The sequence below is a fragment of the Staurois parvus genome, unplaced genomic scaffold, assembly GCF_062004578.1.
Source record: "Staurois parvus isolate SC_StPar_1 unplaced genomic scaffold, SC_StPar_1.0 ptg000761l, whole genome shotgun sequence".
Lineage (NCBI taxonomy): Eukaryota > Metazoa > Chordata > Amphibia > Anura > Ranidae > Staurois > Staurois parvus.
Window position 1 is genome coordinate 750,759 of NW_028318557.1, and position 16,609 is coordinate 767,367.

Below are 16,609 nucleotides of genomic sequence, written 5' to 3' on the forward strand. Positions count from 1 at the left end.
CGCGCAGTGTACAGTTAACAGGACAATAGCGGAGCCTGTACAAATAAACAAGACTGAAGGGAAGGCTGGAGTTTAACTTCCTTAACTTCTGGCAAGGACTATCTTATGTTGAAGAAGTTAGCTTACTGTTGAATTGGACGCTTTGTAAACTTTGAAAGATTGCTCTGGAATGCAATTATTTTTGAGTGTATTTATGGACACAAATAATCACTTCATTATTAGTTTTCTTTGAGTGTTAGTTAATGATTGTTGCTGAATTGGGGGTTTCTTATAGTCTGAAGATTTTTTTTATTTACAACAATGGTATACTGTCACAGATTTTATCTCAGAGACACGGAGATAAAAAAAATAATACATATATTGTTTTGATTGATTGGATTAATGACAATGCTGTACTATATGAGGGATCTTCTAAAGGTTAATTTTTTATTTTTGGAAAAATAAATAACGTCTTTACTTACCTACTGTGTGCAGTGTTTTTGCACAGAGCAGCCTGGATACTCCTTTTCTCAGCGACGGCTTGGCCACACCTCCTCTTTCTCCTCATTGGCTGACTGGCTGTGATTGATAGCAGTGGGAGTCAAAGGCTCCCGCTTGCTGTCTTAGCCAATGAGGAGGCAGAGACCCGGGACAGCCAAAGCTGTCATGCACATCGCTGGAACGCGACGAGACTCAGGTAAGTATTGAGGGGGCTGGAGGCACTGCTCTACACTGAAGATTTTTTAGCTTCATGCATAGAATGCATGAAGGTAAAAAACCTTGAGCCTTTACAAACACTTTAAAGTGTCACTAAAGGCAAAACTTTTTTCCATTTTGGATAGAGTAAAGGAGGGTTATAACTCCTGTCAGTTTTTTTTTTTTGCCATCTGTGACCCATTGAGATCTCTTCACTTCCTCTCCTGTAGCCAAAACAGGAAACAAGGGAATCCCAGGGTGTCAGTAGGGCCACCAGACCTAGTATCCCCTTTGAAATATTTCACCTCTATTCCTGTTCTGATGTCAAACCAAAATGTGGGATGTTCTTGTACTTTCACTTTCGATAACAGTAAACAGGACAAATACAAAGGTGAATCTCCCTAACGGGGAGATTACAGATTGCAATAAAACCTGACATGTTTTCTAATCCATCTCCACTCTATCCAAAACTTAAAAAAAATGCCTTTCGTGACACTAAATACAGCAGCTTTTGCATACCTTTTTAATTTTTATACAAATTTGGAGTAATTGCTAGCATTTTATAGCTTTACCCTGGAAGGGTTCACTATTATGTTTTCAAGAACTGATCTGCTTGGTGGACTTTTTCCTGAATGCACTTCCCCACTGTCATCTTAAGTCTAGAGGCAGCTATAGGTAGTGAAAGGGTTGACCTCTGTGCAGAGAGCTATAGTAAGTAATTAGGTACTTAACAAACGATAAGCAGCCAAGCTGGCAGAATGTGCAGACTGCAGATATGTATAGAATCTTACCTTCTACCGGTTGTTTTACGCAGATATGAGACATGAATACATACTCTAATATCTCATATTTACTGATGTTTAAAAATACACCAGATTAAAAAAAGGAATTATTAATCCCCTTTAAAGCTGTGGTAAGGTACTGAGTTTGCAAAGTACGAGGAATCATTCTTAAAGCAGAACTGCAGTTCCACTGTAACAGACAACAACCAGGCAGGCTTTTATTGCAGAAGAGACATCAGCCTTGGCATCCTTTTTATTGTCACAATTACCTGGTGGTTCTGCTTCTACCTGGGCCGATGTCTTCCCTTTCTGCTTGCTCTTAGACTGTCCTGTATTTAGAGACGGACTGTTTTGCCCTTTGATAATGCCATTGGATTCACTGACTGGAGAAGTGCTTTTCTTGGGTGAATATGGGGGGCTGTTGAGCTTGTCTTTCTGCGCACCATGTCTGTCCTTTAGCTTCTTCTGCAGCCGCTCATGTATTTTACTTGACCTCTCATCTCTGAGACTGGACCTCCCATGTGATAGCGGATCTAGGGAAATGAAACACAAGATTTCAGGAACTGACTGAGAAGTTAAATCAGTATATCTACAATTATCAATATACACTTTAAGCTATATAAAACATATGGCTATATTGTATTAAGGGAGAGAGACAACATATTTCTGTGTAACAAATGTTACAGACTTCATGTTCATGCCCTTTCAGGCTCTCTCCAAAAAACCTAATGAAGATCCTGCCATTCTCACCTAGCAATTTATGAAGTAGACAAGCACACTGAATGACTCAATTCAGCTTTAAACTGAAGGGAGAAATACAATATTCACATATTTCAGGTATTTATACAAACTCAATTGCTACAATGACTGCATGAATTTGAAAGGAAAAGGTACAAGATTTAAAGGGTGATTGTATATTTTTGATTGGTTAGAACAACATTTAGTTCAGGCAATAAGTAATTCCTCTTAATATATTTAAATCCATAAGAGATCCCTTTAGGCTACCTACAGACTTTTGGAATCTGGCTACCATTCAAAATTTCTGCTAATAGATAGTGGCACATCTGTGCCCCTTTTAAGGAGATTAGCCCTCTCTATTTTTGCTGTTTACTATCACCGAGAATGAAAATGAAATAAAAACCCACATTTTGGGCTGTCACCAGAACAAGAACAGATAAGAAATCTTTCAATGGGGACACCTGTTTTGGTGACAACCAGGCATTACCTTCATTTGAAGGGATTTCCTCCAACTTCCTGACTTGGCTGTGGGACAGGAAGTGAAGAATAATCTCCCCAAAGTGACACAGATGATACAAAACTGACAGATGCAGCCCACATCACAATACTGTTGACAGGCAGGGGTCTCTTCTGTTATAAAAGCCCTGCCTGTCAGTGGATTTTGCATTTCCCAAGTTTACTACCAGTTTATTTATTTCAGGTACTTTTGTAGCGCCGTCAATTTACGCAGCGCTTTACATATATATTGTACATTCACATCAGTCCCTAACCCTCAAGGGGTGTACAATCTAAGCTCCCTAACTCATATTCATACGTACACATACTAGGGCCAATTTAGACAGGATCCAATTAACCTACCAGCATGTATTTGGAGTGTGGGAGGAAACCCACGCAGGCACAGGGAGAACATGCAAACTCTAGGCAGGAGGTGCCGTGGCTGGGATTCAAACTAGCGACCCTAGTACTGCCAGGTGGAAGAGATAACCATTTAGCCACTGTGCTGCCCATAAGGCACTATTGGACCTATGCCTTTTTGCCTTATTTAACGTTTTCTGGACCATTGTAATTGCTACCGAAGTTAAGGGCCGACAGCCTACAGCAGCTGCAAAAAGGAGTCACATGCACCCAATTCCTTGTTCTTATGCATTTTGTTTGAACGACTGCATAGTGCAGTAACATTGTTACATATATACACCCTGTTCCAAATTATTATGCAAATTCTATTTAAGTGTCACAAAGATGAAATATTTGGTTTTTCAGTTTAACTCATGGATGGCATTGTGTGTCAGGGCTCTTTTGATCACTGAAAACAATTTCGGACACCTATGATAATTAGATTGACAGGTGAGCCCAATTTAAGGAAAAACTACTAAAGGAGGGTGTTCCACATTATTAAGCAGAGCACCATTTTCAAGCAATATGGGGAAGAAAAAGGATCTCTCTGCTGCCGAAAAGAGTGAAATAGTTCAATGCCTTGGACGAGGTATGAAAACAGATATTTCACGAAAACTTAAGCGTGATCATCGCACTATTAAGAGATTTGTGGCTGATTCAGAGCACAGACAGGTTCGTGCAGATAAAGGCACATTGAGGAAGATTTCTGCTAGATCCATGCATCAGATCAAGCGAGCAGCTGCTAAAATACCATTACATAGCAGCAAACAGATATTTGAAGCTGCTGGTGCCTCTGGAGTCCCACGGACATCAAGGTGTAGAGTCCTCCAGAGTCTTACAACTGTGCATAAACCTTCTATTCGGCCACCACTAACCAATGCTCACAAGCAGAAACGGCTGCATTGGGCAGAAAAATACATGAAGAATAATTTTCAAATAGTCCTGTTCAATGATGAGTGCCGTGCAACCCTGGATGGTCCAGATGGATGGAGTAGTGTATGGTTGGTGGACAGCCACCCTGTTCCAACAAGGCTGCGACATCAGCAAGGCGGTGGTGGAGTCATGTTTTGGGCTGGAATCATGGGAACAGAGCTGGTCGGCCCCTTTAGGGTCCCTGAACGTGTAAAGATGACCTCTGCAAAGTATGTGGAGTTTATGACTGACCACCTTCTTCCCTGGTACAGAAGGAAGAACTATGCTTTCCGTAATAAAATCATCTTCATGCATGACAATGCACCATCTCATGCTGCAAAGAATACCTCTGCATCAATGGCTGCTATGGGGATAAAAGGAGAGAAAGTCATGGTGTGGCCTCCATCCTCCCCTGACCTCAATCCTATTGAGAACCTTTGGAGCATCCTCAAGCAAAAGATCTATGAGGGTGGGAGGCAGTTTACATCCAAACAGCAGCTCTGGGAGGCTATTCTGACATCTTGCAAACAAATTCAAGCAGAAACTGTCCAAAAACTCACAAGTTCAAAGGATGCAAGACTTGTGAAGCTGCTATCAAATAAGGGGTCCTATGTTAAAATGTAACGTGACCTGTTAAAATGTTTAAAAAGTTAAAATGTTGTTAAAAGTTTGATTGAAATAGCTTTTGATTTCAGTAAATATGCTGCAAACACAACAAATGACAATTTTCAGTTCTTTACAACCTATAAAGTGTTTTGAAACTTACTGTGCATAATAATTTGGAACAGTGCATTGTAAGTGTTTTATGTTTAAAAAAAATACTGTTATCATTAGGAGGTTTGTTCAATAAAATTTGAATTGTACTCTTATAGTTGATAACATGAGAATTATGCTGACTGTTATTTACATCAATTATTTACATTAATTATGAGAAAAATATAATTTACATAATAATTTGGAACAGAGTGTATATGTAAAAGCATGCTGTCACAAACAGCATATTTTGAGTTCAATATAAATTGCAGTACAATCCACATTTGCCTAAGTATGCTTTAAAGTCCAGTGAAAAAGAATACCAAAAGCTAACCTTAAAGGATAATTCCACTCTTGTGGGAAAAAAATTAGCGAAGGAACAAAATTAATATAGCTTATACAATTGCGACACAAGTCATATTGTAGTTATTAAAAATTACCTTTCCTTTTCAATCTGCAGCACTACAATTTTCTGTAAAATTCAATGCAATATGGCTACCTGAAGGTCCTCTGTACACAGATGGTGTACAGAATGCCCCCAGATATGTAATTTCCTGCTTATCCGATTGGCTTATTGATTTTCCCAGAAGTCTGCACTAAGATACAAATCAGATTTGGAGCATCCCCTGCAACAAAAAAAAATTTTTTTTTTTTTTTTTTTTTTTTTTTACATACTTACCTGTAAAATCCATTTCTTGGAGTACATCACGGGACACAGGACAGGCTATTCATGACTGTGGGTTTTAGGCCACCTATAGGTGAATGGACACTGGACGACCAATTAGAGGGGAGGTCCTCTCCTCTATAACACCTCCTATACAGGAAGTACCTCAGTTTTTGATGCAAGCAATGACATTCCAGAAAGAGGGGTGGGGCCTCTGTGTCCAGTGATATACGCCGAGAAATGGATTTTACAGGTAAGTATGTAGAAAAAAAAATCCAATTTTCTCTATTGCACATCACGGGACACAGAGCAGCCTATTCATGATTATGTGGAATGTCCCAAAGCAATAAGAAATTTGAGGGGAGGGTGACACCATGATGGCCACCGTCAAACCCTCAGGACCTACTCATCCATCCGTAAAACTCTGCGGCCAAAGGCAGAATCCTCTTTGGCTCGGACATCCAGCTGGTAGAACCTTGTGAATGTGTGAAACGAAGACCATATAGCGGCCTTGCAAACCTGAGCCACTGAAGCCTGATGGCGGATTGCTCAAGATGACCCAACACTCCGGGTGGGGTGTGCCTTCACTCGAAAGGGTAGAAACTTTACCTTTGCAAACCGCAAAAAACTTTGGTGAGGAATGAACATTGGAAAATGCAGGTATGCATCCTTGATGTCTATGGACACCAAAAAATCTCCCTCCTGTAGGGAAGCCACTACTGACCAAACCGATTCCATACGAAAGGATCGGACATATACGAACTGATTTAGTCCCTTGAAGTCCAAAATGGGTCTAACATCCCCATTTGCTTTTGGGACTGTAAACAGGTTTGAATAAAACCCCAGAAACCTTTCTCCGCTGACACCTCCGTGACTACTCCTTGAGCCAATAGGCAATCGAGTGACTAAAATAAAGCTCTTCTTTTCTCTGGATTCGTTAGTACATTTGATCTTAGAAACCGGCCAGAGGGAAATACCCGAAATTCTAGTCTGTACCCAAGAGAAATCGTGGAAATGACCCATTTTTGTCTTGGATTGGAGCCCTCCATGCGGCCACAACATTCAAAAGCCTACCCACCCCCCCGAACAAGTGGGGGCACCCCTTCATAAGGGGGCGGACTTTGGATCTGTCTTAGACAACTTTTGCCCCCAGGGCTCCTTGGGTTTTGATTCATAAATCTACCCCTGGAGGCTTGGATCTGTGTGTGGCGAAATGACTGCCTGGTAAATGAGGGCCCAGCAACCTAAGCCCCTGTTGGATTCCATTTTGGATATATTTGTCCAAATCTTCCCCAAACAGCCGTTTCCCATAAAAGGGAAAACCTGCCAACAATTTTTTGCATGGTAGTTCTGCTGACCAACTCTTCAGCCACAAAACCCTTCGCATGTGCACTAAAAAGAGGGCCAAACGAGAAATTTGCTGAATTGAATCCTTAAGAGTATCAACCGCGAAACACAAATCATGCGGAACATCCTCCAAATCCTCGGCCGAGCATTCCCGTGGCACTGAAGGTCTTACAATCCGTTGCTTGACATGGTCAGAAAGACTCTGGCAAATGCCAATAGCTGCCAAAGCTGGTTGTGTGGTAGAAGCTGCCAGGGAGAAGGCCTTAAGGAGAGACTCCAGCTTCTTATCTGCTGGGTCCTTGAAAACCTGTACATTATCCACAGGGCGTTAAAGATTTATTCAGAGATAAAACATCTGCATCCACTACAGGCAACTCCCATTTCTTAAACATTTGTTCCATGGGGTACAAAACAGAAAACCTCTTTGGTGGAACAAAAACCCTGTCTGGGTGATAATTTGCTAAAAAAAGAGAATGCACCAGAAAGGCCTGGGAACTCTGTGAAGGCTTCAAAGAGCCCAGGGAAGAGTAAGTAACTTCAGTGGTTTCCATCGGAGATAGCCTGAATCCAGACCGTACCATATCAGTAAGTTCTTGGACTAAAAGTCTTCAATTCTGGGAGGCAAAGACCTCCTGCTTCTCCTCAGGCTGCGACTCCTCAGACAGAAATTCTACCGCCTGACCTTCCTCCAGCTCTTCCTTATCCTCAGGCTCCACCCATTCCTGCTCCAGGACTGGTGTTACTAGTGATGGGGATCTGTCCCGCTTTAGTCCCCTTCGAAAACGATGCAATCATCCCAGCGATATCTTCTAAACCCACTAAGGCTGAAGCCAGATCATCCTTGGTTACATATTCTGAGGCAGAAGCCCCAATAGTGGCCACAATGCCAGATAGATGCAGCGGCTCAAACTGCCCAATCGCTTCTGGCCTGTCAGGAGAGGATATTACAGCGGACCTTTGCCTGGGTTCCTCAGGATCTGGCGGTGGTACATTAGTGTCCTTTCCTGCTGCACTTCCCCTACTCCACTTTCTGAAAGACATTACTTCAGATAGTGCAAACCTGTGCACCTCCATTAGTAAACACAGATCACAATGTTACAGCTATGCAAGTAGTGTACTGAAGTAAAAAACACTCAATGCAAATGCTGCCTTATGAGCCACCTAGGGCGGCTTCTGACTGATTGGTCCACACTGCCCCCTATTGAATAGCCTGCTCTGTCACGGCCACAAGAGATATCTCAGCAGCAGCCTACGTGTGTCCTGGCCTCCAGAAAACAAAATGTGGCCGACCTCCGTTTCCAGCCGCACTCCCATTAGTGGCCAAAAACAAAAAGAGCAAGCACAATCTCGGGAACAGTGAGCACTCCCCCTGTCCCAGTGCCATAACATGCTATAGTAATACTGAAAAGACCTCCACATAAGTGAAATCCGTGAAAACAAATGTATGTCCCAAAAATATGAAATCATAAATATCACAATCCAGTGTAACAAACCAAACAACCTAATAAAAATATATACAAATGATAAAAATATTTAGCAAAAGTCATTCAAGTATCTTAAAAAGCTCAATTCTTCCCCTATGCTCTTCTGTGTAATCTTCTTATGCAATATGACCTTGTGAGGCGCATACTCTTTGCACCACGTGCTACACAGATCTGCTTACCTTGACAAATGGACCAATGATATTACTGGAGTTCTCAGTCACTTAAATCCCATAAAAGGTTAAACTCCCTAGTTAGGCTTTCATCCCCTAAGTGGCTGTACTTTCTGAATAAACTTACATCGCAGCAAAACTTAGACATATGAGAAAGAAAATGCCATAGTGCTCATTGTCATCTTTATTAAAAAAAAGCCTAAAGTGGATTAAAAACACTTACAAAAGTACAGGAGTAAAACTGCATTTCAGCTATAAATCCACTGTTTGAAATGGCAGAGGTAAACTTGGCACAACGCTGTGGATAAAATGCTCTGGTAGGCTATGATTAAGCACTGGTAAAGCGTGAAAAATGTTAACTCCTTGCCCAGCTTCCTCTGCTTGATGCCTGTGCTAACATTTTGTGATATTTAAGAACAAAGGCGTTTCTCAGGATGTACGGCTGTCCGAATCTTCTTCTAATGCTATCAGTGGTGAGCCGAGCCAGCGTTCATACCATTAGGTCGGCATCCCTGGTGTGGCACCACTGCAGTGGTATTTCTGCACTCTTCAGGTAGACAGTGTTGCTGGAGAAGGTGCCTGACATTTTTGAGCCCTGGATAGTAGCAGTATTAAAGCTATTGATTTTCCAAGGAATTGTTTCATAGTTGCTGAAAAGTCTTCCTTAGTTAGATGGGTCACTTCTTGCATGCCTGTGATGGAGGTAGAATTGGATGCAGAACCTGGTGTTAAAATCAATTCTTGAGCCAGTTCAAGAGAAGCCTCTTCGCTATGCGATTTAGTGTTGCGTAGGTCTTTGACAGAGCAATTGCTTGCCGGGTATTTGTTGTGATCTTTTTCACCTGGTTTCTGCCATTGCTATATATGTGGGTATTACCCTGTGGGCTACTCACAGAGTAGGTGGCAGAAATGGGGTAAGCATATCCGAGAAGTAGCATGCAGCAACCCAGGTGCAGACGGTTCTGTAGTAAAGTCTCTGTGGCAAAAGAGAGGAAGTACCCGAGTACCCCTATAAGAGGCTCTAGGCAGAAGTGGCGGTAAATGTGCGACTTCTAGTGTGAACATCAGCTAAATGTATTATAATTAAAAAAAAAAAACCTGCCCAGCGCCCAGAACTCTATGTCCCTGTAGCACCCTGCTGCTAACTACATGGACAGCAGTGCCATGTTCTGTACCAATGTTGGATCTAGTGCCCGAAGCGACATTAAGGGCTCGTTTACACCATGGTGCAGGGTCTTCGGTTTTTCTGTAAATATTCTGCAAGGGCACAAGGAAATCAATTGTTCTCTAGTGCCCTGTGCACACCACAACGCTAGTATCACATGCAGATTTTTTTTCTGCACAGGAATCTGCAGCGTGTATAAAAGTCATTGAAGCATGCATAAAAAATGATGTAAACTGATGTCTCTGCAAGTGAAATCCGCACATAATTTTCCATCCGTTTTCCATATACAGTTCCCAGGGTTTTCCGGACATTGCTCTGATCTGAATACACTATTTATATTGTTGTTTTAGAAGAAAGTGAAGCATTGATTGAAGAGTTAAAGAATCCAAAGTGAAAATAATAAAGAAGTTAAGCTAAGAGTGATTTCTCCATAAAGATAGGAGAGGTCCATCACCTTAGGACACGAGGGAAGGGGGCTTGTCTTCAGAAGCTTGCCAGTGTCCAAACACCTGGGAGGTACCAGCCTACAACCCACAGTCTACGAATATTCACCTGTGTCCTGTACAGTGATATGTTTTTGTTTTTTTAAAGGTTTCTGTGTCCTTTTTCTTGTGTTTCCCCTTATTTTATTATGTATTTTGTGATTTGAAGTTTTAACACAACAGAAAATAAAGTACCGTATATACTCGAGTATAAGCCGACCCGAATATAAGCCGAGGTACCTAATTTTACCACAAAAAACTGGGAAAAACTATTGACTCGAGTATAAGCCGAGGGTGGGAACACCAGTGGGAAGAATCGTGCCTCATCATTGGTGTCAGTGGGAGGAATAGTGCCCCATCATTGGTGTCAGTGGGAGGAATAGTGCCCCATCATTGGTATCAGTGGGAAGAATAGTGCCCCATCATTGGTATCAGTGGGAGGAATAGTGCCCCATCATTGGTATCAGTGGGAAGAATAGTGCCCCATCATTAATATCAGTGGGAGGAATAGTGCCCCATCATTGGTATCAGTGGGAGGAATAGTGCCCCATCATTGGTGTCAGTGGGAGGAATAGTGCCCCATCATTGGTATCAGTGGGAGGAATAGCGCCCCATCATTGGTGTCAGTGGGAGGAATAGTGCCCCATCATTGGTATCAGTGGCAGGAATAGTGCCCCATCATTAGTATCAGTGGGGGAAATAGCACCCCATTATTGGTGTCAGTGGAATAGTGCCCCATCTTTGGTGTCAGTGGGAGGAATAGTGCCCCATCATTGGTGTCAGTGGGAGGAATAGTGTCCCAACATTGGTGTCAGTGGGAGGAATAGTATCCCATCATTGGTGTCAGTGGGGGGGTGGAGGAATAGTGCCCCATCGTTGGTGTCAGTGGGGGGGGAGGAATAGTATCCCATGATTGGTGTCAGTGGGGGGTGGAATAGTGCCCCATCATTATTGTCAGTGGGGGGGGGGGGGGGGGGGGGGGGAGTAGTGCCCAATCGTTGGTGTCAGTGGGGGGGAGGAAAAGTGCCCCATCGTTGGTGTCAGTGGGAGGAATAATGCCCCATCATTGGTATCAGTGACACCAATGATGGGGCACTATTCCTCCCACTGACACTTGCTGACCCCTGTTCCAGTATGGTGCTGCTGCCGCCAGCATATGTGGTTGCAGCAGCACCTAAACACGGCACACTTACCTGCATCTCCTTCACTCGATTTTCGCGGGGCCGCTCAGCTCCGCCTCCTCGCCGGTGATTGGCCGCCTGTGTGCCTTTCCTGAGCTACAGTTCTGGCGGCCAATCACCGGTGAGAAGGCGGAGCCGAGCAGCCGCGCGAACATCCAGTGGACGAGCCGAATGAAGGAACAGCCACGCTTCCTGGACCGGATCGTCGTGGGACCGGAGCCAGGTAAGAGACAGCAGCCCCCTGCAGACGTTGACTCGAGTATAAGCCGAGGGGGCCGTTTTTCAGCACAAAAAATGTGCTGAAAAACTCGGCTTATACTCGAGTATATACGGTAATGGAATTCGCCATTTAAACATTTTCCCCACACGATTCATACATATTTCTAATGGGAATACATTTGACAAATCTGTAAATCCTGTACTATATAAAGGTTCTGTGAATATTATGTGAAAACATTTAAAAATAAACAACCTGTTGGTTAATTTACTTCTATTAGGGGCTCCATTAGAGGGATTTACCATCATTACCTGTCCTATTTACAACTTCTTCACTACATAGAAGATCAGGGAAAATCTACCAGTACACAGACAGCAATTAAAATCTGACTATGCAATAATGCAGCCAAAGTGGGGTGTGTGTAGATTAAAGACAAAGTTTAATTTATTTTTTAATTTTTATATTTTTTTCAAACAGCACCAGGGATGGTACTTACCATGCATGAAGGGTGTGCAGCATGTTGGTGACTGCTGTATTAGATTTAAATCCTTGGTCCTCTGCCCCCAGATACCCTCCTGCAGAGGTGCTCTTTTAGTGTTGTGGGGTTAATATGAACAGTTGCAGCTGTGACAGGCACTCAAGAAGTGCTGACCATGCCCTCTCTTTCTGCCTCAGTGCTCCTTTCATAGAAGCTGTACTACTGGTTACAACAATGAAAAGCATTCAATGATTACAGGAGGTGGACCTTTCCTCCATTTGCAAGTCCTACATTCATAGAGTGGGAACCAACAGAATGGCTTCTATGAATGGATGGGAAAAGCAGGCATAGACAGCCTCTCACAGTTGTACCCATCCATATTAATCCCGCCCCACTGGAAGATCACTGCTGTAGGGGTATCTGGGGGCAGAGGGATTCAGATATCAATCTAACACAACAGCCCCCAGAACATTTTCATAAATAGCACCATCCTTGGTTCTGTTTGTCACTTAAGCTAAAGAAAAAAAAAACCGCACCAGGTCCTGTGCTGGCTTGCTGTAAACACCAAATAAACTTTATTTGCTTTGGATAAAATAGATGAGCAAGGGAACCTAAGCTTTAAACAGGGGTGTCCAACCTTCTAACCTTCCTGGGCCACATTGAAAGGAGAGGAATGGTCTTGGGCCACAGCTACTTCAGCATGGCAGCCCATTCATTTGAATGGGCTGCTGTGCATGCGTTTCATTCAGCAAAAAGTTTCCTGCACCATTTTTGAACCGCAGCGGCCAAGAAATGCAAAAACACCATGCGATTTCCTGCTGGTTCCCGCACCTGAAAACACACTGTGTTTTTAGATGCATGGGGTGCCAACGGGAATGCTTGGCAGCCTAGCGCGCCTGCAAAGAGCAGCATGTTTTGGCTGCGGGAACAGTTGTGATTCCCGCAACCACCCGTGGTAACATGAACCTAGCTTAAATTCACAGGCACTTTGTAAAATACCAAATTTTTTACATCTATCTGTGAATATCCGTCACGAAAATTAATGGACAGATGTAAAACTCATGGATTTTATAAATTGTCCTTGAATTTAATGATGATTGGTAACCCTGGTATGTGTTGTGCGGAGAGGTAGAGGGGAGATTGTGGGCAGGGAGTGCAGCCCTCACAAGCAACCCCTTGATACAGTCATGCGGCATTCACTTTCCTGGAGCTGCATTCACCATTGCCAATGCTTTTAAAAAAAACATCACTCCGGCATCCCTTCAGCTGTGCCTGATCCTGGATTTTCTACTCACACTGCAGCCTCTATACATATACGGAATCCCCTGCATCCCTCCATACATGACTGTGCCGGCTTGTCCCTGCTGGCCGCGGCGGCTTCTGTCCTTAATGGGTGTTGCTCCAGACATGCCCAGGCCACATGCTGAACTCTCCTGGGCCACATGCTGAACTCTCCTGGACTCTCCTGGGCCACATGCAGACTGCGAGTTGGACACCCCCGCTCTAAAACAAGGTTAACATACTGTACACTCACACTGCTAAATTAGCAACAAGGAAGAGAACATGGAAGGGAATTTTAAGGTACTGTGTGATACATACAACATATGTATATAACATATATAATAGATTAAAATCGGCCTGTGTCATATTTACATGTTGGGTGCCAAGGTGCCATATCCAGCACTGGAGGAAATGCTTATGAGCCAGAAGGAATTCACTCTGCTTTTTACATTATTATACAAGTATTTTATTCACCTTGTACATTTTAACATGGATTTTATTCTATTATGTATCACTTTAAAAGCCCCTTTCTTCTGCTCTTTTCTATTGTAATATGTAAAATGGGATTATTAAACAAAACTGCACCAATCATGTAAGGTCCTTATATTAATGTTTTATTGTGCTTGTTGAGCTAACAATTCTTAGGAATTATGTTGATGGGCAAGTTCAGTGTCCTTTTAGGTGCATTCAGCTAGAATAAGGGATCACTTACACTGTCGCTGGCACCTATGCTGCATGAATGAGGCAATTGTTTTTGAGTCTGCATGAGGGCAGCCTATGGAAGAAAACGCAGACAAGGCAGCTGCATGGACACAGCCGCATGCCAAAATTTGACAGGCATGCAGCAGCAGGTGCATGGGTCCAGACGCACACTGTCAGCATGTGCACATTTTAGGTAGGGTGGGGTTGGTTTCTAACCCATGTCCGTTCTTTATTGCTATCTGTTCCCTATAAACTCCAGAACCCCCACAAATATAGCTTGTAAAATAAACATAAAAACTGTCAAAGTAGACAGAGTACTTACCCAAATCTCCATATACCTGTGTGGGGTGATACTGAGGTGTATATTGAGAGGCAATATCTCCTGTTCCAGCAACTGGTGAATATATGTGACGAGGTGGCGGCGGCATCATAGCAGGAAGGGGAATAAAACCTGGCAGAGGAGGTGGAGGTCGATGTATAACTGCATGACCACTTGCGTGGAATTCGGGGGGCTGAGGAACAACTACGACTCTCCGCACACCATTGTCTTCAATAACCTACAAAGAGGATAAAGGGAGAATATGAGCAGAACCTGGCTTATTCTCTGCTGCACAGCTTATGTACCAAACCCTGATAAGTGAATTGAGTGAAAATTTGAATAAATGTGCTACTGCATATTCTAATAATCCTGACAAATAATGGTATGTTAAGATGTGTTTTCCATGTTTTCCTTCACCATTAGTTTTTAGGCCCATGGGTGCACTGAGCCCCCTAGCTGCCATTGTGCTACATGCCGGGTGTTCTTTTTGCTCCTGTGCCTTTAAGAGGGGTGGGCTCCCTAATGTGCACCTGCCCCAGGTCTATCCATTAAATGCATGTGCCTCTAATATGGGGACTATAGGAACCACAGATTACCAGGGTGCCTTGATGTGGCTCTGTGGCTTACATATGTATTTGCAAATGTGTGCTAACTAAACCCCTGCTTTTAACGCATACTGTTAGACAGGTCAATTTGGTTGTTGGCAAGCTGGCTCACGAGTTGATTTATGAACACTTTTTAATTTTTTTCTTTTACATGCGTCGCCCGGTTCACCTAATCCTTGCATTATAGCCAGTCATAGACTGGGGCAGGTGCCATGTTTTCCTTCACAAGATGTGTTTTTAACACCAAATCCCCCCCCCCCCACACACACACACACACTGTAATGCACCACACAGACTGGCATGTACTACAATAACATGTGGTAATTCGTATTTTAACACCCATTAGCATGGGTCATGTGTGCATATTACCCTAATTGTATGTTTGCAGTGTAAAGTATGTAAAGTAGAGTTTAGCATAGTGTGAGGACAAGGTTTTAATCTTTGTCAGGTTTCTCCTAATATGTGTCATTGCTGAGGAGATTTACTCCCTCTGTTTCTCTTGATGACCACTGTCTCCTGTGCAGAAAGCGATGTGAAATCTAACATTTTAAAGCTTTCACAGGATCAGGAGATGAGTGGAATCAATGAGGTCACCTTTTCTGGTGACAGCTGGTGAAGAAGACATTTCACCTTCCTTTGAAGAAATTTCCTATTATATCCTGTTGAGTCTGAGCCAGGAAGTAAGGGGAAATCTTAACAGAACATAGCACAAAAATAACTATAACTTGGCAGGGTTCTTAACCATTTCCTACCCTATTGAAAACATTAAAATAAAGTTTGTTTTACACTTAAATCATTCATCTGTAAACATTTCCCACTGTGCAAGCTCCAGTGCTTTAGTATTAAAAAATAAAATAACGGAGATTGCTTAAATAGAGGATATGAACACTTGTTCAGCATTCACATAATTAGAATTAGATACAGATTTGCATGAGTGTCTTTCTGGTGTGTGAGCTAACTCCACTTTTAAAGATTAACTAAGATGTCCACCATGCCCAGAGCAAAGGTTAAGAGGCATGGCAGGCCAACCCAGATATCCAGCACTAGTTTCAGTTTCTTCAAACATGTTAGAGGAATAAGGCTAGGTTCACACTATGAATCAACCTCTATTTTATTTTTCAAGTATCATGAGTATCATGAGAGTTCTTTAATACCACTAGGAATCCATTTAAGTAGCAGATCTGGATGACATTTTTAACTGCCTCCCGATGAAAATTGCTTGACTAACTGAAATAGTGGCAACATCATATGCTCAAATGATCTTCCATGTTTTTGCATGACTGTTGAACAAAAATATATTGGCACATGGCCAGCTTTAGTTTATAGACTAGGCACTCCCACTACAATCCTGATTACTGCTAAAAGCGATGGAGGTGGACGTCACCCTTGTTTCGTAGATTGTTTGACTACCTGACTGGAAGACCACAGTATGTGCATTTGAAAGACTGTGTTGAACAGGGTGGTCAGTAATATTGAGGTTCCATGGGGGACAGCTCTCTGCCTTTCTCTTCATGGTTTATACCAATAATTTCAGCTACCAGAGTTTTGTCATCTTCAAAAACTTTCTGATGACTCTGCGGTAGTGGGATGCATCAGGGATGGGGAAGAAACTGAGTATAGGAATGTGTTGGAGAACTTTACCACATGGCGTGGGGATAATTATCTGTGTCTAAATGAGACTAAGACAAAGGAGCTGCTTGTGGACTTGAGAAGGAGGAAGGCTTCGGTGACAGCTCTCTCCATCGGTGAAGTGGATGTAG

At 42.8% G+C, this 16,609-nt stretch overlaps 1 protein-coding gene across 4 annotated transcripts in view; it reads right to left on the minus strand.

Annotated features, from left to right (window-relative positions):
• Positions 1-16,609, minus strand: part of FNDC3A (fibronectin type III domain containing 3A) — a 341,321-nt gene that overhangs the window by 95,565 nt on the left and 229,147 nt on the right. For all 4 annotated transcript variants that reach the window (XM_089654386.1, XM_089654387.1, XM_089654389.1 and 1 more), the window contains 2 exons: positions 14,248-14,482; positions 1,727-1,990 (listed from right to left, as the gene is read on the minus strand). In XM_089654386.1, coding sequence (XP_089510512.1) covers positions 1,727-1,990; positions 14,248-14,482 — 499 coding nt within the window. The remainder of the gene's footprint in view (positions 1-1,726; positions 1,991-14,247; positions 14,483-16,609) is intronic.